General features: G+C 36.4%; 1 protein-coding gene across 1 annotated transcript; it reads left to right on the forward strand.

The window, feature by feature from the left end:
* The first annotated feature begins 21,379 nt into the window (after positions 1 to 21,379).
* LOC126026374 (olfactory receptor 2A12-like) lies at positions 21,380 to 22,318 on the forward strand. The gene has a single exon (XM_049785982.1). The coding sequence runs from the start codon at positions 21,380 to 21,382 to the stop codon at positions 22,316 to 22,318; it is 939 nt and encodes a 312-aa protein (XP_049641939.1).
* The last annotated feature ends 760 nt before the right edge of the window (positions 22,319 to 23,078 follow it).

The following is a 23,078-nucleotide window of genomic DNA, read 5'->3' on the forward strand; positions in this document are numbered from 1 at the left end:
GAAAGGAAGAAAGAAAGAAAGAAAGAAAGAAAGAAAGAAAGAAAGAAAAAGAAAGAAAGAAAGAAAGAAAGAAAGAAAGAAAGAAAGAAAGAAAGAAAGAAAGAAAGAAAGAAAGAAGAAAGAAAGAAAGAAAGAAAGAAAGAAAGAAAGAAAGAAAGAAAGAAAGAAAGAAGAAAGAGAAAGGAAGGAAGGAAGGAAGGAAGGAAGGAAGGAAGGAAGGAAGGAAGGAAGGAAGGAAGGAAGGAAGGAAGGAAGGAAGGAAGGAAGGAAGGAAGGAAGGAAGGAAGGAAAGAAAGAAAGAAGGAAGGAAGGAAGGAAGGAAGGAAGGAAGGAAAGAAAGAAAGAAGGAGAAAAAGAAGAGGAATAAAGAGAAGGAAGGAAGGAGGAAGGAAGAAATGAATAAAGGAAGGAAGGAAGGAAAGAATAGGGCTCTAATAAGAACAGCTTTATATGCTCTTAGGATAATAATGATTTCTTTATTTTTATTTTTTATTGAATTACCATGAATTACAAAGTTAACCGTGGTTGTGCTTTAGGCACACAATGTTTCAACACCAATATCTTCACTAGTATCCACTTCACTTCATCAATGTGTATCTAGTTTTTCTCCTGCCATTCTTCCAATTCCTGCCTCTGTGGCAGGTGCCTTCACTGCTTTAGGCACTGTGGTTTTTAATATTGTTATCAATAAGGTATGATATCTACCAATAAGATAGTTATTAATATCCTCTAGAAAAAATAGATAGTGATATACATGATATCACTACCACCTTACAGAACACCCCCTCCTCCAGAGTGATCCTTTCCATTCACGATTGTTTTAGTGTTCCCTTCCCTGTTTCATTCACTCCATCCCACCCTCATCCCAGCCCTCTACCAGTGGAAAGCTTTCTACTAAAGACCAGTTTTTATGATTCTCCTGTTCCTTGTTCCAATTGCTTGAACATTAGTTATTTCCCTATTACAGGAAAAGAAAACAGGAAAGAGAACATTTTTTCTGTCCCTCACCCTTTGTCTAACCACTCATTCTGATACTCTCCAGATCCACTTGTTTGAAAATTAAATAATTTCATCTTTTTTAGTCAAGTAATTTATCTTTGTGCATTTCTGTTCTTGGGCACTTGAGTTTTTTTTTTTTTTTTATTGAGATCAATGTGAATTACAAGTCTTTCACAGTTGTATTTCATATACATAGTGGCAGTGAATTAGGGCAATTCCCACCACCAGTGTTGACTTTCATCCACTATAGTTTCTAGCATGTATCCCATACCTCCACTTGTAGACCCATGGACTGTTAAAGTAATAGGACCCTGTTGTGTATTTCTTGTTGTAGTTTGGGTTTCTTGATACTATTGTTGTTGGCTTTGGTTTGGCTATTTAGGTTTGACCATTTTTTATGTCAACTCAATGCTCCAGAGACCACTTGGCCCCTGAGTCTCATTCATTTGTTTTTCCTTTTCTCAATTTGTAGGAAGACATAAAAATATGAAGCAGAACAAAATGATCCATGTTCTATGGTTCTGTAAAAAAAGGCAGAAGCCCATATATGTAAGCTATAAATATAAATAAAATTAAGAGAAAATAAAAAAGGGAAAGGGGGGATACAGATATGTCAAGTTTGTTTTTGGTTTTGTTTGTTTGTTTTGTTTTTTTGCATGGGCACAGTAATCATTGGGGGAAATTAGGAAGGAAACTCCCTTGGGCGAAGAGATACTGGATGTCTCTACCCTAAAAGCATACTGTCATGAGACTGACTAGAGGCTCCAGGTATGTTGTCAAACACCAAGCTCTTTTTTATGGTCCCAGGAAAAAGTTCAGCTGTGGTGGTCAAAGTCAGTCTTCTGTAATTAGAGATTTTGATTTTGCACAGATCTTAGAACAAAGCCTAGGATAAAGTCTTTCTTTATGCTCCCAGGGAAAGTTTTGCTTAGTCACAGTTGTCATAGTCATTCTTCTGTAGTGATCTTGGTTTTTTCAAAGGTCCTAGGATGGATAGTTGTAGTAATAATTAAATTAATATTAGGCCTAGATGGTGCTGGATGATGCTGGATGTATGGTGAGGCCTTTCTTGGCCAACCCATTCACCTGCATCCCCTTCCAGCTGGTTGGTCTGTGGGTTCAGGGTAGCAACAAGGAAATGATCCACAGCAGTCAGATTTCAGGAGACATGAAGCTTTATTATTAATAGGCTTTAGCCACCTATTACTAATAATAGGCTTCTAAGCTAATCTTTTAAGCTGGCTCCATAAGCAGCCCTGTACCTAAACCTGTTTCTGCTCTCTCTCCCTGCCTCCTCCTGAGGCTTCTCCTGTTTAATCCCTATACACCCCTCAGGCAACCCCTTCCTTATCTTCCATAGACCCCTCCCAGAAATGGGCTTGTCTTACCATCAGGTAAGATTAACATTTTGCCCTGGGAGGGGGTAGCGAAGGGTCTTCTGATTTCATCTCACCACTAGGTGGTGAGTTAGGACAACCTGCCCTGAGATCACGTTGTTGCTGGTTTTTTTGTCATCAGGGTGTCATATGTATATGCCCTGGATCAACTTGGTGCCAGAGATGTATTAGGGACACCCCTGGGGGGGGGGTTGATTCCTGGTGCAGGGAACTGTGCCAAATCTGAGGTTGATCCAAGGTTTGGGGTTGGAAGGCTGATCCCATGAGGTCAAAGTTAAGTCCCCATGACAAATGTTCAGGGTGGAAGGATCCCCTGCATTATAAAATTTATGGGTTCTTATCCATAGTAGATAAGAACTTTTTTCTATACATAAGATTTCTCCATTTTAGTGTGCCTATGCAAAAAAATGATGCCATATTATATTGTTGGTGCATTAGGGAGTAAAAATGACAGGCTATACAATATCTGTGCCCTGCTTTTGACCTGAGCTTTTATCTCAAGCAAAACTTTTCTACTAAAATTTCATACTAAGAAGAACCAAAACAAGCAAAAAAGTGTGGTGATGGAGGAGGCTATCTCTACATATGGAAATAAACAATAAGAGTTATAACTATTAAGGAAATAAACATACAAAAATATAGATATCTCCATTAAGTCTTTTGAGATAGTTTGAGAGGGGATAAGATCCAGAGCCCATTTTCATCCTGCACCAGGAGTCTGAGAATGGTTTGCCAGGGATCAGGTAGCATTCTCAAGCTGGGAATCCCTTTGGAGCTGAATCCGGTAGTAAATAACAGTTCACATTCAGGGGAGGTGGGAGAAAAAGGGCCACATGTAATGAGTCAGCAGGAGTGGTGGCTTCAGCTTCTTGCTGGGGAGAGATGGGGGGGCTGAGAGGGTGTCCTTTTGCTTTGGGTGTCTGGTGGCAGCTTACTGGACAGGGGGAAGCTCCTGATTCCTGAGGAGTTAAGAACTTAATATAAAGAAGGTTAAATATGAAGAGATAATGGATTGGGGTTCGGGGGGTGAGAGGATAGAGGAAGTTTTGTAGAGTGGTGAAGGGGACTGAAGAGGAGGGATAATTTATAACAGGGACTATATGCAATATAGGCAGGGATTATGTACAATACAGAGTGGACAACCATAGAGGAGTCCACTACATACACTCACACCCACTTATAGACAGACATTTGAGATCTATTCATAGTCTATAGTTGTAGGCCTGACCCTTAAGGGTCAGAGCGCTTAAAAAACTGGAGCTGCCATATTGGAGGGAAAATTTTCCAACTTCTAGGCACTTCATCAAAGGTGGATCTGAACTTTGCTAAATAAAGCTTTTGAGTTTAGTTTGTACATGAAGCATTTTAGGATAAACATAATTTTTACATTGAGAGTACTAAGCAATATGATAGTGAGCATTATAAGAGGAGTCTACTCCATGTAGTATCATCCACCATGTCTTGTGCATTGAGGTTCTGACAGTATGGGGATTATGATGTAATGTAGCTTGAATTGAGAAAGAAGAAAAAAATGATAATAGTTATCTGTAAAACCATACTCAATGAACTGGGTCTGTAACAAAAGTGTATGGTGTGCAGTTGTCTATTTCAGTGGTCTCTATGCACATAATTATTAAGTAGCAGATGTATTCTGCTAAAGGAAAATACATTAATTGTACTATTTTGTCAAGACATTGTCATAATGAGCATTGTATTTGGAGTCTACTATGATAGAGCACTGAAATGCAAAATTAGGATGTCAGCTTATATCTATAAGAACACTTATGGACAAAGTTGAAGAGTTATTTTATATGTAATAAAATTACATACTGATAATGAGCACTGCAGTGGGAGTCTCTGGCTTCCAATCATATTCTGTACCTGTTTCTGTGGATAAAAACATTAGAACATTATTATAGGCCTTTGTAATGAGAGGTTGATTGGACACCTGTTCAATCTAAACAACTGACTCCATTGTTGCAGGTTTCTTTGTATTATAAAAGAGAGTAAAAACTTTGTGTTTATCCTCTTCCACTTGATTTGTTTCCTTCTCTTCACTATACGCTGGCACCTACAGAGTTCAGAGTATCTACCATTTACCACTGTGGAGTTTTGTTTTTTCTTTTCATGCAGTTATTCTAAATACCACATTTAAGTGATATCATTCTGTATTTATCCTTCTTTTGGCTCATTTAATTTCACATAATAATTTTCTAGTTCCATCCATGATGCTACAAATTTCATGATGTGTCATTTCTTACCACTCTATGTAGCATTCTATTGTGTATATGTACCACATCTTCATGACCAACTCATCTGTTGTTGGACATCTAGGTTGATTCCAAGTCTTAGCTATTGTACTGGGTGCTGCAATAATTAGTGGTGTGCATACACTTTTTAGGATGAATGTCTTTCTATCCTGGGGATAAATACCTAGAGAGGAATTTCTAGGTGATATGACATCTCAATTTGAGTTTACTGAGAACCCCCTACTGTTTTTCATAGTGCTTGGACCAGGCAGCATTCCCACCAACAGTGGATGAGATGTCTTTCATACAGCATCCCCACCAACAGAGATTGGCCCCATTATTTTGACATGTGCCATCCTCACTGGTATAAGATGGTACATCATTGTTGTCTTGATTTAGATTTTCTCATATGTCTATTGGCCATCTTTAGATCTTCCTCAGTGAAGTGTCTATTTTTCTCCCCATTTTTTACTATAATTTTTATTTTGATCATAGTGGCTTACATATTGTTGACAATAATATTTGAGGTACATAATTACATAAAATCAGGGGGATTTCCATCACCGATTTGTCCTCCCTACACCTCCATTCCCGTCCTACCTCCCATATCATCCTCCCTCACTCCCGGGGCTGCTAGAATATGTGGTCCCCTCTGTACCTAGCTTACTACTTAGTAGTCTTACACCTGTTTGGTCTTGGTACCTCCCTTATTTCCCCCTCTAACTGGGAGGCAGGACTAGACAGCTCAAGTTATGTGGCTTTGTTTGAAGAAGAGAAAAGTAATAAACTGGGGAAAAAATCAAGTATGCCAAAAATGGGTGGAATCCTTCTAGAGGCTATCATCGGTTTGAGAGACAAAGGGGGAAAAAAGGTGAAACACCCCAACAGTACAAAAAGAAGTGTCAAATAAAATATCTAGTGAGCACTTCAACAATAAAGATAAACACCAGGAAAAAGCCATGTCTTGAGATAAAAAAAAAAACATGGCAGAGCATATGAAGAAAGAAAAGAAAAGAAGAAAAAAAATATAAATGGAGACAACAACTTCAAAAACCACACCAAAACAAAGAAATTGACAAAAAGTAGATAGGTAAATAAAAATAAATATATAAATAAATAAATAAATAATGTTTTGTGCTTTTTGCCTTTTTTCCCCTCCTGCACAGGCACAGTAAATATTGGGGTTATTCGAAAAGGAATTCTCTTGGCCTAAGAGATACAGGATTTCTCCACCCTTGGAGTATATTGTCATGGGATTAACTATGGACTCCATTCAGGTTCATTTACTCTCCCCTTGGTGCTTTTGTGGTGTTTGGAAGACTTCTGCTCTGTCCTGAGTGATAAAATCAGACCTCTGTATCTAGAGATCTCAGTATCTGCACAGGTCCAGGAGTAGAACTTATGATAAAGTTTTTCTTTGTGGTTCTAGAAGTTCTGTTCCTTCCCTCAGTGTCATTTCAATCCGTCTTCTGTGGTTGATGGTCTTGGTCTTTGCGCTTATGTTTCCATAAGCGTCTTTTGTTATGTTTCCAGAAGACCTATTCCGTTGCAATGGTTTCAGTCAGACCTTTGGACCTGGATATCATGGTTGTTGTGCAGGTCATTGCTCAAACCCTAGAGTAGGGCTTTTTTATTGGTCTCAGGATACTTACAGTCTGGTCATGGTTCTAGCAGCCAGTCATCTGTAAATCTCGATCTTGGCTTTTGGACAGACCAAAGGGTGACAAGTCTTCTGATATTGTCTTATTGTTAGCTGGTAAAGTAGGATAACCTGCTGATAGGTCAAGTTGTTCCCATTTTCCTCGTTGTCAGTATATCATATTAGAGCTGGCACTTGTTGGTGTCCTAGCAGTATTAAGGATGTCCCAGATGGGATTCGTATCCTGTAGCTGTTGTGAAGAACTGTGTCATTTTTAAGTCTGGGATCCAGGGTTCAAGGCTGGACGGATGGCGTCTAATCACCTGGGGTCTAAGTTGGGTCCATGTGACATATTTTCAAGGTGGGAGATACCCCTGTATTGTAAACAAGTATGAGTTCTTATCCCTAGTAGATAAGAGCTCATTTTTATACATAAGATTTCCCCCTTTTTTTAGTGTGTCTCTGCAGAGAGAAATGGTGCAACATTATATTGCTGGTGCATTTGGGGGTGGAAAGAGAAGAAAACAGAAACAGGTCACACACCCAAAAAAGATAAAAATAGGAATAAAAATATATGTGCTCACATATGTATATGAAGAACAAACATTTAAAAAATAAAATAACAAAATAATTAAAGGAATAAAGTGATACAAGACTACCTTACTTTTGGGGCAAAGCAGGTAGAGAGGTGGTGTAATAAAGGTGTTATACTTATGATGGAAGTATAGGTTTCCCCATTGTCTTTTGAGATTTTCTTGAGGTGTGTGGGTTCCTGGACACCTTTTCATCACACACCCTGATCTTCTTGAAATTGGCAAACATTTGCGATGGGGAGGTCTTGGAAGAGTTCTTTCATTGGGGGTACTTTTAGAGCTAAGTCCAGTTTCAAGTAACAAGTAGGGGGAGTTGGTAGGGAGGGCCACACATCATGAGTCAGCAGGGGAGTTGGTTGCCCTTTCTTGCCAGGGATGAGGTGTGGGTTTGACTGGGTGTCCCTTCGCTTAGGTGCTGGGTACTGGTTTGTTAGGATAGGAGGTCAGTCTTGATGCCTAATGGATTAAGAACTGAGGGTAAAGAGTCTTAATAAAGTGGGAGGTCTGGATGGGATTGAGGGGTGAAGGGATAGTTGGATTTCCAAAGGGGGGAAAGGGGAAAGTATATGGAAGGGGCAGGAAAGAAGAAAAGAGAAAATATATTAAAAAGAAAAGGAGAAGAAAAAAAAGAAGAAAAGAAAAGGAAAAAAGTAGTGAGAAGAGAGGAGAAAAGAGCAATGGAATGCTAGTGTGCTTCAATGTGTTCGATGAGTAGGGCCTGTAGTATAAGTCTGTAGGTCACAGTTGCTGCTTCGGTGGTCCGACTGGTCACGTGCTTCAAATCCTAGAAGAAGGTATAACCTAGAGATAAAGTGTATGTTAAGGAGTTTTCTCAGGACATTCTCGTAGTGCAAGCTGGATATGATATCTCATGTGACTGAGCCCCGAGATGCCATTTTAGTTTGTCCACACTTTGTATCCAAGAACGTCTGTGGACAGAAAAGTTGAGAGGTTATTTTAAATATAGTAAAATTAAGGCATTAAAACATATTGTTATGAGATGTTTCCATTGGAGTCAGTAATTTTCCATGGTATTTTTTTACCTGTGATCCTCTATAAGATCCCTAAGGGATTATTGTGGCCTTTGTAATAGAAGGCTGATTACATACGTGTTCTCTTTATGCTGCTGTTTATACTGTTGCTGGTTTCTTTGTGGTATAATGTGTAGTCAAGCGTTTGTGTTGTTCCTTTTTCATGTGTTTTGGGCACGGCTCCCGAGTATATGTTGACTGTTACAGTGTTTGAAGTTTCTACCCTGTTAAACCCTGTTATTTGATTGTTGAGTATTAGTTGTATATAAGGTGTATGTTCTAGGTGCTTCAGAATAGTGCTATCATTCTGTGTTTATCTTTCGTCTTCTGACTTACTTCGTTTAACATAATATGTTCTAGGTCCATCCACATTGCTACAACGTCTGTGATTGTATCATTTCTGACTGCCATGTAGTATTCCATTGTGTATAGATACCACATCTTAATGATCCATTCATATGTTGTTGGACATCGAGGTTGGTTCCAAGACGTGGCTATTATACTGAGTGCTGTGATAAATAGTGGGGTGCACACGTACTTTGGAATGAATGTCCTTCCAACTTGGGGGTAGATTCCTAGGAGAGCAATTGCTGGGTCAAATGGCAGCTTAATTTTGAGTTCTTTGAGCACTCTCCAGACTGTTCTCCATAGGTATAGTTTCAGGTTAGGTAAGGAGATGCCACCCAGCTTCTTGTTTTTCATTATGTATTTGGCTATCCTGGGTCTTTTGAGGTTTCAGATAAATTTTGTGATTGATTGTTCTAATTCTTTAAAGAATGATGTCTGAATTTGGATAGGGATTGCATTAAATCTATATAGTAGTTTGGGTAGGATAGTCATTTTGACTATGTTAATTCTACCAATCCATGAGCATGGGATGTTCTTCCATTTCTTTAGGTCCTCTTCAATTTCTTTCTGAAGTGTTTTGAAGTTTCCCTGGCATAGGTCTTTCACTAGGTACCTGATATTTTTTGATACTATTTTACATAGAATTGTATTTTTAATCTCTCTCTCCTTGACTTCATTGTTTGTATATAGAAACACTACTGTCTTTTGTGTATTGGCTTTGTATTCAGCCATTTTGCTGTATTGGTTCATTGTTTCTAGAAGTTTTACTGTGGACTCTTTAGGGTTTTCAATGTATATCATCATATAGTCTGCAAATAGAAGATAGTTTGAGTTCCTCTTTTCCCATTTGTATTCCTTTGATTCCCTTCTCTTGTCAAATTGCTATTGCTAGGACTTCTAAGGTTATATTGAATAAGAATGGAGAGAGTGGATAGCCTTGTTTAGTTTCTGACCTTAGTGGAAATGCTTCTAGTTTTCGCCATTAAGAATAGTGTTGGCTGTGGGCTTTTCATAAATAGTTGTAACTATCTTGAGGAAGGTTCCTTCTAACCCTATTTTGCTGAGTGTCTTCAACATGAAAGGGTGTTGGATTTTGTCAAACATCTTCTCTGCTTTGATTAATATGATCATGTGGTTTTTGTCTTTCGTGTTGTTGATGTGATGTATAACGTTGATTGATTTGTGTATGTTGGACCAACCTTGCATTCCTGGTATAAAACCCACTTGGTCATGATGTATGATCTTTTTAATGAAGTGCTGGATTCAGTTTGCTAAGATTTTGTTGAGTATCTTTGAATCTATGTTCATTAGTGAGATTGGTCTATAGTTTTCTTTCTTGGTGGTGTCTTTGCCATCTTTGGGAATGAGTGTGATATTAGCCTCATAAAAGGAGTAGGGAGGATTCCTGTTTTTTCGATGATTTGGAAGAGCCTATGGAAAAGTAGTAGTAAATCTTCTCAAAATGTTTGATAGAATTCACCTGTCAATCCATCTGGGCCTGGACTTTTGTTCTTAGGGAGTTTCTTAATTACGTCTTCAATTTCCTCTGAGGTGATTGGTCTGTTTAGGCCAGGGGTCTCAAAATTGCGGCCTGCAGGCTGCAAAAGGCCCTCTGTACAACATTTTGTGGCCCTGCCCTAGAGGAATCTTTTTTTGTTTTGTTTTGTTTTAGTTGTTTGGGTCACACACCCCCAATGTTCAAGCTTACTACTGACTTTGCACTCAAGGATCACCCTGACTTTGCGTCCTGCAGCCCACAGGTAAGTTGAGTTTGAGACCCCTGGTTTAAGCTTTCTAGATCTTCCTTTTCCAGTTCAGATGATGGTATTTTTCCAGGAATCTGTCGATTTCTACTGGGTTCTTTAGCCTAGCTGAGTGTAGTTGTTCATAATATGATCTCATGATATGTTGTATTTCTTGGGGTTCTGTTGTAATCTCTCCTCTTTCATTTGTGATCCTACTGATTTCGGTGTTTCCCTCTTTTTTTGGTGAGTTTTGCCAGTGATTTGTCTATCTTGTTTATTTTTTCAAAAAAAACAACTCCTGATCTCATTGATTTTTTGTATTGTTTTATTAGTTTCTATGTTGTTTATTTCTGCTCTGGTTTTTATTATTTCTTGATTCTGGTTGTGGTTAGATTGCTCTGCTGCTGTTGTTCCAATTCCTTGAGGTGATCCTTTAAACTGTTGATTTTGTCATTTTCCTGTTTCTTGACGTAGACCTGTATTGCTATGAGTTTCCCCCTAATTACTGCTTTTGCTGTGTCCCACACATTTTGACAAGTTGTCTCTTACTTATCATTTGTCTCAAGGAATCTTTTTATTTCTTCCTTGAGTTGCTCTTTGATCCAGCTGTTGTTGAGCAGCATGTTGTTTAATCTCCAGGTGTTAGTTTTTCTCCATTCCTTTTTCTTGAAGTCAATTTGACCTCTGTTGCATAGTGATCTGATATGGTGCTTCTAATGATCCTTACATTTGTGGTCTTATATAGGTTGGCTTTGTATCCTAAGACATGGTCTATTCTGGAGAAGGTTCTATGTGGGCTTGAAAAGAATGTGTATTCTGCTTTCTGGGGATGGAGGGTCCTATATAAGTCTATTAGCCCTAGATCTTCTAATTTTTTATTTAGAACTCTTATTTCTTTGCATTTTCTGTTTGGTGGATCTGTCCAGTGGTGATAGTGGAGTATTGTGGTCCCCTACTATTATCACATTTCCCTCATGTGTTTCTCCAGGTTTGTGAGCAGTTACCTCACATAGTTTGCTGGATCTACATTAGGTGCATAGATATTGACCAGGGTTAGTACTTCTTGATCTAATGTTCCCCTGATCAGTAAGTAGTGACCCTCTTTGTCTCTGATCACTTTCTTGAGGTTGAATGCAATTTGGTCTGATATAAGAATGGCTGTCCCTACTCTTTTATGTTTTCCATTGACCTGAATAATTACTTTCCATCCTTTTATTCTGAGCCTGTGCTTATTCTGTAGTTGTAGGTGTGTTTCTTGCAGACAGCAGAACTCCGGTTTATTTTTTCTAATCCAGTTCTTACTATGTGTCTTTTAATGGGAGAGCTTAGTCCATTAACATTTAGGGAGATTATTGACAGAGATGACTGTTGTGCAGTTGTGTTGTGTAGGGTGGTTGTTGTTAGAATCGGGGGTTTGGATTGTGTAATTCGTCTCTGAGTAGGTTGTTTAGGATCAGCTTTGTTTGCACAAATAATTCAAGTTCGTTTTTGTTTGAGAATGTTTTTAGTCTGCCCTTCCATATGAATGATAGTTTTGCTGGGTATTGGACCCTAGGTTGGAAATTTCTTTCATTCAGTTGTTTAAATATGTCATTCCACTGTCTTCTTGCTTGAATTATTTCAAATCGGAGATCTGGTTTGATTGTTATGTCCCTTCCTTTGTATTTGAGGGTTTTTTTTCTCCCTTATTGCTTTAAGGAGTTCATCTTTCTCTTTGTTTTTTGCCATTTGGATTACTATATGTCTTGGTGTTGGTTTATTAGGGTCTATTTTATTAGGGACTCTCTTCACTTCCTGGATATATTCTCATTATTTTTAGTTGATTATTGCTTATAATGATTTCAAGAAAGGCATCTAAGTTCTAAAAAGAGCAGAGAACCAATTTGATATGAAAATGTGTCTTTTTTAGCATTGATCAATTTAGAAAGTTTTAAAATATATTTAAAAATCAAACTTACAGATAGATACACCTGAACTTTTACCTAGAAATTTCCACTATTTCCTGACTTCTGCCTTCAACATTTAGTAATTGTTACTCAATGAGCATCTACTTTCATTTCCTTTCCAAACCCTCTGCTATAAAATTCTTGTCCTATACTCACATTTTATGAATTTTAAAAACATTAAGTGAAAATGAAAAACAATCAAACAGAAATAACAGAACTCATTCTGCTGGGATTCTGGGTTAAACCAGAATTTAAGCTTTCATATTTGGATTGTTTTTCTTTCTCTGTAACATCACCCTAATTGGAAATGGAATTATCCTGGGCTCCAGACTGCATACCTCCATATACTACTTTCTCTCAAACCTGCCACAGTTGATATGTTCTTTGCCTCCACTATTGGCTCTAATGTGATGACAAGTCATATAAGTGAGGATAAAACCATGACCTTTGTACCATGCTTATTTCAGACAAATTTTTATCATTTGCCATCACAAAGTGGATGAATTTGGTAGTAATGTCTTATAATCACAGGATAAGCAGCATTCTGTTACACCCTGCATTACATTGTCATCATGATCTGGAGAATGTGAGTAGCCTTGGAAGTCAATTGCTAGATATTTGTCTTTGTGAGTCCTCTTCTGAGATTACCCTTCTATAATATAAATATAAATAAAATAAATTAACTTAAAAATAAAACCCTTTTTCTGTCAAATATTGCAAATATTAAAATTGGCCTTTGGTATTAGGATCAACAAAGTTATCATCTTAGTAGGTTCTTTGTTGGTATTAGTGAAACCTCATCTGCTTAGTACTGTTGGCTTACACATGCATCCTGATTCCTATCCTCAAGATCAATCTCAACAGGCCTTCTCTCCCTGCTTCTCCCCTCTTTTCTTTAGTGATCTCATTGTCCTGTATATGACCTCCAAATCCAAATATAATATACTGAAACTCAAGTGAAGACTTTATTATTTTTCTAATGTCTTTTCAACCCTTTGCTGAACTCTCTGATCTATAGCTTGAGGAATGCAGAGGTCAAGGGTGCCCTGAGAGTTCTGGACAGAAATATATCAGAATAGAAGCCAGATGGTTTGGAAAGTCTAAGACTAACGGAGCTTTTTCTTATGATTCTGACTTTTTGAATATGAGATTTTTTATGTATCAAGTGCAGTCCTATGTATCTTCCTAAATTTATAAAAAAAATGCTCTTGACATTTAAGACATTGATAGCAAAGCTGAGGTAAAGCATAAAAAAGTAAACCACAATAAAATCCTATTCATAAACATAGAAGCAAATATCCTAAAGAAAATAGAATAGATTGGATTTCTTGGGCTTTCATATGAAATCAAATATCTGGTTTTCTGATATTACAATATCTCCAGTGACCCCTGAGTACCTTTTTGTGGCTCAGGAAGAAGTCACTTATAATATAAAGGGGTATGTGATCATCTTTTGCTTGCATTTAAAAAATAAACTAGCTATTTTAGTAATAAAAATAATAATAAAATATACTTGCACTGAAAGTATAAATATAATGTGATTCTATAAAAATAATAATATATGGAATAGGATAAATAAAACAAAAAATTAAAATTATAGTTTTAACAATGTGGTTAAATATGTAATTAGTAAAACATTATGTAGGAATTAGTACTATGGGTTGGTTATAATCATATACATAATTGGTTGCATTCCTATACATAATTAAGAAAAAGAAAAAGAAACTAAGAAACAAAGTCCTATTTATAATTGATCCAAAATAATTAAATTTAGTAAAGAAAGCTAAAGCCCTATATTGAATTAAATCTTATGTTTGATAGATACATTTTCAGGGGAGTTTTTTGCATCTAACTTCTGTTTTTCCAACTTCATTTGTTAAACAAGTTCTCTTTACTCTATTCCATGTATTAAAGTTCCTAAATTAGCTGTCCTTAGATCAGAAGGTTTATCACTCAATTCTCATTTCTAACTTATTGGTAATATAATCTATCTTGATTCCAGCACTTTGATTAATTTCTATAGCTTTATAGTATAGTTTTAAGTCAGGTAATATAATTCATCCCAATTTCTTATTTTGCAGGATGGCTTTGACTATTCAAGGTGTATTATGATTCAATACAAATTTTATTTGTGAACATTCTAAGACCCTGAAGAATGTCATTAGAAATTTGATAGGCATTACATTGAATTTAAACAAAATTTAGAAGAATGAGTCATTTATGAAAGAAACTGAAGAGGTTTCAGAAAAGTGAAAATAGTCAATGTTCATAGATTGGAAGAAGCAATATTGAGCAATCTTTTATGTGTTCCAAATTCTGCTTCATGTAATGCTTTGTGACACTGGGACTCATAGACACCATAAATTACTTTTATTCTTTTCCAATTGGCTTCTGCTTAGAGTGTGCTAATAAAGAGCACTGGGGTGATGAGAGCCAGAGAAGGGAGATGAAGAACACGCACCCTCCTGCTCACTGGCTGTACCTATCAGCACTAACACAACTCTGCCTTTTTAGTGTCAGCTGACTCCTGTCTCTCCAACTTTACTTTTGGATTCTCCAAATTATACTCTCCCTAGAGTGTAATGATGCTTCTGGGGGAATACTCTTCATAGAGGCTTTAATTGAACTGTGTACATTCACTATAAAATATTTCTTGTTTTGAAACATGGAGAACTATTGAGAGCCTGGATTTCATTCAAATCAACAAAGCACTGAATGAATAGTATTGAGTCATGCTTTTTCAAAAGCAATTAACTTGTACAATGAAAGATATTGGTCATTATTTCACAATAACATTTTATAGAAGAATTTCTTTTCCCTAAGGAAGATGTGGTCCTTTGAGGTGTTGCTTTAACAAGCTCCATAGAGGGCATCCCTTTCATATTATGAAATGTAAACCTTTCTAAAAGGGAGTTTGGAGGAAGGCTGTACCTAAGTCCAATATTTGGAGATTGTATAAAGAAACTATAGACTAGAAACTTAGAATAGAAACTTCCACAGACTAGAAACTTGCACCACTTTATTTCTAGGCTTCTAGTGTTATATATAAAGTAGGGGAGAGAAAGAGACTTTGAGAGATATTGTGAAAGAGAGAGACTGAGATAGAGACTGAGACAGAAACTGTAAGAGACTGAGGGACTTTGAGAGTGGCAGAATTTGTGAAAGAAGCTGTCAGAGAGACAAAGAGATGAGAGATTTTGAGAGAGAGAGACTGAGAGACTTTGAGAGAGACAGAGCAAGAGAGATTCTGAGAGAGAGACAAGTTTTATACTACTCTGTGGGGGTAAAGCTTCATATTTGTTTCCTGGATGTAACAGGTATGTCTATGGAATGGGCTGGTGTTAGGTGAATGCAGACAGAAGTATCTGTGACTTATTATCCACCAGATTTGATTTAGGTAGCATCTGAATGAGTTACACAACCTTTTCTCTGTCTGCTGAGAAACAAACTCTATGGGTTTGGAGGAAAATACCAAAAAGAGTATTGTTCTTTACAGAAAGCATTGTTCATATACAGCATAAATGTTTAGAGACCAGATATTCAGAGGGCTGCACAAATCATCAGCTTTTTCAAGAAAAAAAAAAAAGTCATTCATTTAAAGACGTCTTATACTTAACCAGGCTGCTCAGAATCAACATATTGTCTTTGATCATGGGTGTCAGGCTCCTCTTCGTTCTAGTACTCTAGAGTAGCTAATGCAGTCACATTTCCAATGTCAGAAATATCGGAAAGAAAAGCCATAAGAATCATCTCATTCTTGGGTCTTTTACAAATGATGAAGATGCAGACATGGATGAACAAATGTGTCTTAATGACCCACCTTTTATTACCTCCTCTGAGGACAAACATCAGTTTGACTTTGTCTTAGAAATGTCCTCTGAACTGTGATGTAAGGATTTAGAGGGCCTTTCTTTTGTAGGAAGTAGAAGAGAGATATTTACCATGGTAGAAAGAAATCCTATGTGATCAAAGTACTAGTAATTTTTTTCTCTGCAATTAATGAAGTAGGTAGAGGCATTAGACTAGTTTGTTTTGTGTTCCAGATTTCTTCTCCAGGGAAGATCATCCTTATTTCAAAGAAACCCTTTACCAGATTCTAAAACGCTATTCTAAATTGCATGATTACCATCCCAGTTTTAAAGTTTAGGGCAATGTATAGCAAGTAGAGAGGAAGTAAAAATTTCTATGACAAGAGAACTGATATATTTCTCTTATATTCTTTAGTATCTTGTTAAGCGAAACATTTGCTTTATTTATTTTATGTTTTACTATTTGGGCACTTTTGAGAAGTCTTAATTATGATTTTAAAAAGACATTTTTATGCCTTAAAAATAGGCATGGAAAGATAGTTCAGTTGGTTGATGTTATTGCTTTTTATGCAGATGGCCCAGGTTCGATCCTAAGCATTGCTAGAAGCAATTCATGTGCTTGAGCTGAAGCCCACAGTGCATGAGCACCTCCTATGGCTCCAAAACGAAAACAAACAAAAACCTTGAAAGCATAAAAAGAAAAACAAAAGGTATCTGATTGGTGAGTATACTACTTCAATAAGACAATTTTTTTTCTTGGTTTATATTTTGTTTAAAAAATATTTTCTGGGGCCGGAGCAGTGGTGCCCGGTGTAAGTTGTCTGCCTTGCACTCACTAGCCTAGGACGGACCGCGGTTCTATCCCCCAGCATCCCATATGATCCCCCAAGTCAGGAGCCATTTCTGAGCGCCTAGCCAGGAGTAATCCCTGAGCGTCACCGGGTGTGGCCATAAAACAAAAACAAAATATTTTCTAAGTTTAGTCTCTTAATTTGTATTTTTAAAAGCAATTACAATATGTTTGTAATCACGGTGTTACACATCGTGTAAATACATTTTGTAGATATATGTGGTATGGCATATTGTAATTTTCTTCCACTTTGTTAGCTGATTTGCTTTATGTCTAAAACATTAGTATAATTGTCATCTGCTAGGAATATTTGTGTGTGTCTATTACTGAATTTCCTAGTCTTATTTTTTCTTTGTCTCTATTCCAATGTCATAGTGATTACTGTAACTTTATGATTTGTGTTGATAGTTCACTAGGCAATTTCAATGAATTCATACTTTTTAAGAATTGTGTGACTATTCCTGACTTTTTGTATTTTTTGTAACATTTAAAATAGAATTATTATGAAATCTGTTGGAATTCTGTTTTAAATAACATTGTAAGTATTGATCTTTTTGAAGAAATGTGGACCTTTCCAAATTTCCCAATCTATATATACAATGTATCCAAAAACATACATTCTTCATTTAATATATCGACCTTGAATTTGGTGGTTTTATAAATTCACATATTAATTCTAATAGCTCATAGTTCAAATAGACTTTATTACTGAGAAAATTTGTGGCCTTTCTAATAATGAATCTTGTATTCTCTGTTTTCATTCACCTGCCCTTTATTTTGTTTTATTATTCTCAGTCACTACATCCATGTTGAATAGAAGTGGTGATAATGACTTTTCTTTTTTGAATAAAATATTTATTTAAGCACCATGATTACAAGCATGATTGTAGTTTGGTTTCAGTCATAAACAGAACACCCCCTTTCATCAATGCAACATCCCCACCACCAATGCCCCCCTTCTTCCTTCCCTACCCGTGCTTGTATTCGAGACAGGCATTCTACTTCTCTCACTCATTAAGATTGTCATGATAGTTGTTATTATTGTCATGATAATGTAGTTATTTCCCTAACTGCACTCACCACTCTTTGTAGTGAGGGGTCCTTCCGGCCCTCATCTGTCTCTGGGCATTATTACAATAATGTCCTTAATTTTTCTTAAAACCCACAGATGAGTGAGACTATTCTGTGTCTATCTCTCTTCCTCTGATTTATTTCACTCAGCATAATAGAATTCCATGTACATCCACATATAGGAAAATTTCATGACTTCATCTCTCCTGACAGCTGCATAATACTGCATTGTGTATATGTACCACAGTTTCTTTAGCCATTCATCTGTTGACTTCATCAGATGACTTAATTTCTAACTTGGTACAATTTTTCAGATTTATTATTAAGCATCATGTTTCTGTAGATTTTATAGATACGCTTACTTAGATTAACTCATTGCTTCCAGAACTGCAACTTGTGTTAATTAAATCACATTCAATTGGTAGCCACTAGTGGTACATGCCAACTTCAAATTGTTAAATAAGTTTCTTTCTATTTGAAGTTTTCTAAATATTTTTCATAGAAAATAGATGTGAATTTTATTTTTGATGGGGTTTTCTCTCATTATTACCATACAGTTTTCTATCTATGCCATAAAGACTTTGGAAATTATAACAAATATTGCTACTACCACTTTCTATGTGCCTAAAAAAGTCTTTTCATTATTTCATTGGAACATGTAAAAGAGAAAAACAATGTGTTATGTATGAAAGAATAAATAAATAAAATAAATAAATAAATAAATAGAAACCTAGTGAGAAAGACTAAAGCAGAGGCAGAATAAGAGCAAATTCATGTTTTTAGGGTTTCAGTGTGGCTTTTGTTAAAATTTTGTTAACTTGATTTTCTGGTGTTTGGGTCACATCCAGCAGAACTCAGGGGTTACCCCTGGCTCTAAGCTCAAAAATCACTCCTGGTAGGCTCTGGGGACTGGGATTCAAACCACCATCCTTCTGCATGCAAAGCAAACGTCCTTGCCTCCATGCTATCTCTCTGGCCCCTAACTTGATTTTCTGACTTGCTAAGTTTTGTTACTTGATTTTCTGATATTTTTTGTCTTTTAGTAACATACTTACAAATAAAAGTAATAATATATGAAAACATGAATGCCTATTGATTTTGTGTTTTAGCTTATCAAAACACTTGCTGTATTATTTCTCCTTTTTGTTTCCTTTTGTCTATTGTTAAATTAATAATTATTTAATTTAATTTTTGCTTTGAAATTTTTACAACTAAGTTATAAATATACGGTTACAGTTTATATTATCAGATTGAAGTTTAAAAATAATTTTATTTGTGTTTTGAAGTCCAGCTAGTTTACTCCTGGTTTACACTCAGAGATAACTCCTAGTGGCCTCAGGGAACTATAGAAGGTTCCAAGGATAGCTGAGTTAGCCTTGTACAAATCAGTCAGCCTTCCCACCTTCCTATAGCTCCTATATATACAATTTTTCTCCATTTACCTAATAACCAAAATATAATTTTACCTCTTTAAAATACAAAAATAATTATTTTATAGCACATAGTCATACATTTTACTAACATAGTTTTCAAATTATTTGCCAATGATGTTTTTATGTATATGATTTACCTCTGGTTTACTTTTATCTTTATTTATTGATGAGTTAATAGTACACTAATAATCTTTAAATCTGAATACACTTGTTATTTTTATTCAATGTCTACCTTTATTGATTTATTGGAATTTCTTAATCATATATCAGAGTCTTTGAAACATTGATACATTGTGGTACTTGAAAAAAGTGTCTTTGGGGCCGGGCGGTGGCGCTAAAGGTAAGGTGCCTGCCTTGCCAGCGCTAGCCTTGGACGGACCGCGGTTCGATCCCCCGGTGTCCCATATGGTCCCCCAAGCCAGGAGCAACTTCTGAGCGCATAGCCAGGAGTAACCCCTGAGCGTTACCGGGTGTGGCCCAAAAACCAAAAAAAAAAAAAAAAGTGTCTTTGTTCATCATTCACAAAATAGATCATACCTGATATTAAACATAAATGCATTATTCAAGGACCTGCTTAAACTAGTTTCTAAGAAATTATCAGTGATATTAGTTATTGTTTACTGTATGCATTTTTTTAAATCTTGCAATTTTTTTGTTTTGTTGTTTTGGCCACACCCAGAGGTACCCAGGGGTCACTCCTGGCTCTGCACTCAGAAATCACTCAAGGCTCACGGGTCCATATGGGACACCAGGGATCGAACCTGCATTCATCCTGGGTCAGATGAATGCAAGGCAAGTACCCTACCACTATGCTACCACTCTGGCCCATCTTGCAATTATTTTAAGGTTCCAAGAGCTTTTTTCATTTTTTTTTCCATTTTAGAATTATTAGTTTTGTTTTTAAAATGTTTGTTTGGACACATTTTAAGAAAAAGGTTATTTTTAATTCAATTCCCTATATTTTCTTTTCCCTGGATTTGTGACTTTGCTTATTTATCTTTCTTCACTGAACTCTGTGAAACCTTTAGGTATAATAGTGTCTCAGGCTCTGGTGATCTAAAGAAAATTGACTTCTCATCACCAATGCCCCCAATTTCCCTACTCCCTCACCCCCTGTTTTTGATACAGCACTGGTGAAGAGGGGTGTTATGTTTTATGACTGAAACCCAACTACAAACATGTTTGTGATCATGATGCTTAAATAAAGATATTATTCAAAAAAAATCTCTAATAGTATAATGAAATAGTCTGTACTTAGAGCTTTGGGGCAAATTTAGTTCACAAGTGGGACACTTGCCTCTATAAAAAAATAAAAAACCTGCAACATATATAGTTTATTACAGGCATTTATTCATCAGTTTGATTGCTACTTTATACTTCCTTTCAACCCAAGTCTATACATGCATTCATATTTGTCCATCTTCTTTTAAGACTTGCCTTGAATCAATGAAAGTTGAATTTCAGGACAATTCTGATTTTATACTTGGAAGCATACCATGTTCAGTTTCTGACTTATTTCAGATATATACAAAATTATTGTGTTTTAAACTGTATCTATTGGGATATTTTCATTTTATAATTGTATATCTTATTTTCATGTGTTTCAAGAAAAGAGTTTAGGAAATCTTCTTTACATGCTTCTTTAAATTCTTAACTAAAAGCATAATCATACTGAAAGTGCAATTATAAATTTATTAAATATCATTAAATTTTATTTCTGTGAGAAAAAAGATGAATGGAGTGTTTTAAACTAAAAATAATCAACCCTAACTTTTCATTAGTTTCAAATTATTACTAGTTACAGTGTATTTCAATAAAGACAAATATGCTCTTTGAAAACTATACCTCAATTTTAATGGGAGAACACCTACTATTAAATATTTTTAATAATAAAAATGTTTAAATTGGGAGGGGGAATGTTTGAACAAAATTAAAATCATCCTGGGCTGGAGCGATGGCGCAATGATAGGACATTTGCCTGGCACACAGCCAGGATGGACTGCAGTTTGATCCCCAGAATTTCTGTATGGTACCCCAAGCCAGGAGCGATTTCTGAGCACATGGCCAGGAGTAACCCTTGAGTGCCACTGGGTGTGGCCCCCAAAAAATTAAAATCCCTGAATGACTGTTTATAGCTTCTGTTTTCATCGTAAGTTCTTACTCTTTATAAGTATATATTGTTTATTTTTATTTTAAAATCCTTAGCTAAAAAAAAACTCCTGTCTTATAGGAAGCATTTTATTTATTTGCAAGAAGTAATAAATAAAACATGGGAAGCAATCAGACATGGATCACAGAAGTCATTCTACTGGGATTCCAGATTGATCCAGAACTTGAAAAATTCCTTTTTGGATTATTCTTGCTATTCTACAGCCTCACCTTGATTGGAAATGGGCTTATCCTGGGACTCATCATTCTGGACTCCAGACTGCACACCCCCATGTACTTCTTTCTCTCCAGCCTAGCTATTGTTGATCTGCTCTATGCCTCAAGCATTGTCCCCAAGATGCTAGCAATTCTTATAGCTCAAAAGAAAACCATGTCATTTGTTCCATGCATACTTCAGACTTTCCTGTATTTGGCATTTGCCATCACTGAGTGTACAAGTTTGGTGGTTATGTCCTATGATCGGTATGTGGCAATATGTCACCCCCTACACTATAGTGTAATCATGAGCTGGAAAGTGTGCATTGTACTGGCTGCCACTTGCTGGGTCTTCAGCTTTCTTGTGGCTACGACTCATGTGAGTCTTCTTCTGAGATTGCCCTTTTGTGGGCCCCAGAAAATAAACCACTTTTTCTGTCAAATCTTGGCACTACTAAAATTGACCTGTGCTGACACCAGGATCAATCAAGTTGTCCTCTTTATAGGTTCTGTGTTGGTACTAGTGGGACCCCTCTGCTTGGTGCTGGTATCTTACACACGCATCCTGATTGCTATCCTCAAGATCCAGTCTGGAGATGGTCGCAAAAAAGCCTTCTCCACATGCTCCTCTCACCTCTGTGTGGTTGGGCTTTTCTTTGGCAATGCTATTGTCTTATACATGACACCCAAATCCAGCCATTCTGAAAATCAAAGAAAGATTCTGTCTTTGTTTTACTGTCTTTTCAACCCTATGCTGAACCCTCTCATCTACAGCCTAAAAAATTCAGAGGTCAAGGGTGCCCTGAGGAGAGTGCTCAAAAGGAAGAGAACAGTGTGGAATTAGATGGTTTGGAATGTTCAGAGTTGGTTAAACTTTGTTCTTGTGATCCTGGGTCCTTGAACTTCTTCTTTTGGGCATTGGTACAAGAAATCCAGTACTCTGCATTTTGAAACATCTTATCAAGTAAGAAAATTAAATGATTTTACTATTTATGACAGTGATATAAAACTACACTAGGAAATTACAACTTAATCCTATTCTTTAACATAGATGTAGATATTTAAATTTTTCATGCATGAGAACTTTGATTCAGTTTTCTGCACTGCCAAAAAATATCACTAAATGATAGAACAAAATATTAAGAGATGGTAACACATTTCATCTACAAGAATGGAGAAAAATAATATATTAATGTACATTTTGTCAAAAAACAATATATACACTAATGAAATAATGGCTAAAATTTCACTGACAATTGCTTCATTTAAACACCATGGTTACAAGCTTGTTCATATTGTAGTTTTTTCCACAGCTAAAGTTGCTCATGATTGAGCTACAGTCAGAAAATGTACAACAATCTTCACCATCCACAGTTCCCATCACCAAGGTCCCAAGTTTTGTCCCAAGTTTTCCTCTCACCCTCCCAAGTGTTCTCTTTCTTCCCACTTACCTTCTCCTGCCTGCCTCTAGGGCAGGCATTTTCTTTTTCAGTCTCTCTCTCATTTCTCTCTCTGTGTCTACCTGTCTGTCTCTCTTCTTTTTTGATACCAGGGTTTTCACTGGTATATATATGTACATATATACATATACACACACATATATA

The sequence above is a fragment of the Suncus etruscus genome, chromosome 1 (genome assembly GCF_024139225.1).
Source record: "Suncus etruscus isolate mSunEtr1 chromosome 1, mSunEtr1.pri.cur, whole genome shotgun sequence".
NCBI classification, from domain to species: Eukaryota; Metazoa; Chordata; class Mammalia; order Eulipotyphla; family Soricidae; genus Suncus; species Suncus etruscus.

Coding starts and splice junctions, on each gene's coding strand:
- LOC126026374 (XM_049785982.1), top strand. CDS start 21,380: ATGGGAAGCAATCAGACATGGATCACAGAAGTCATTCTACTGGGATTC.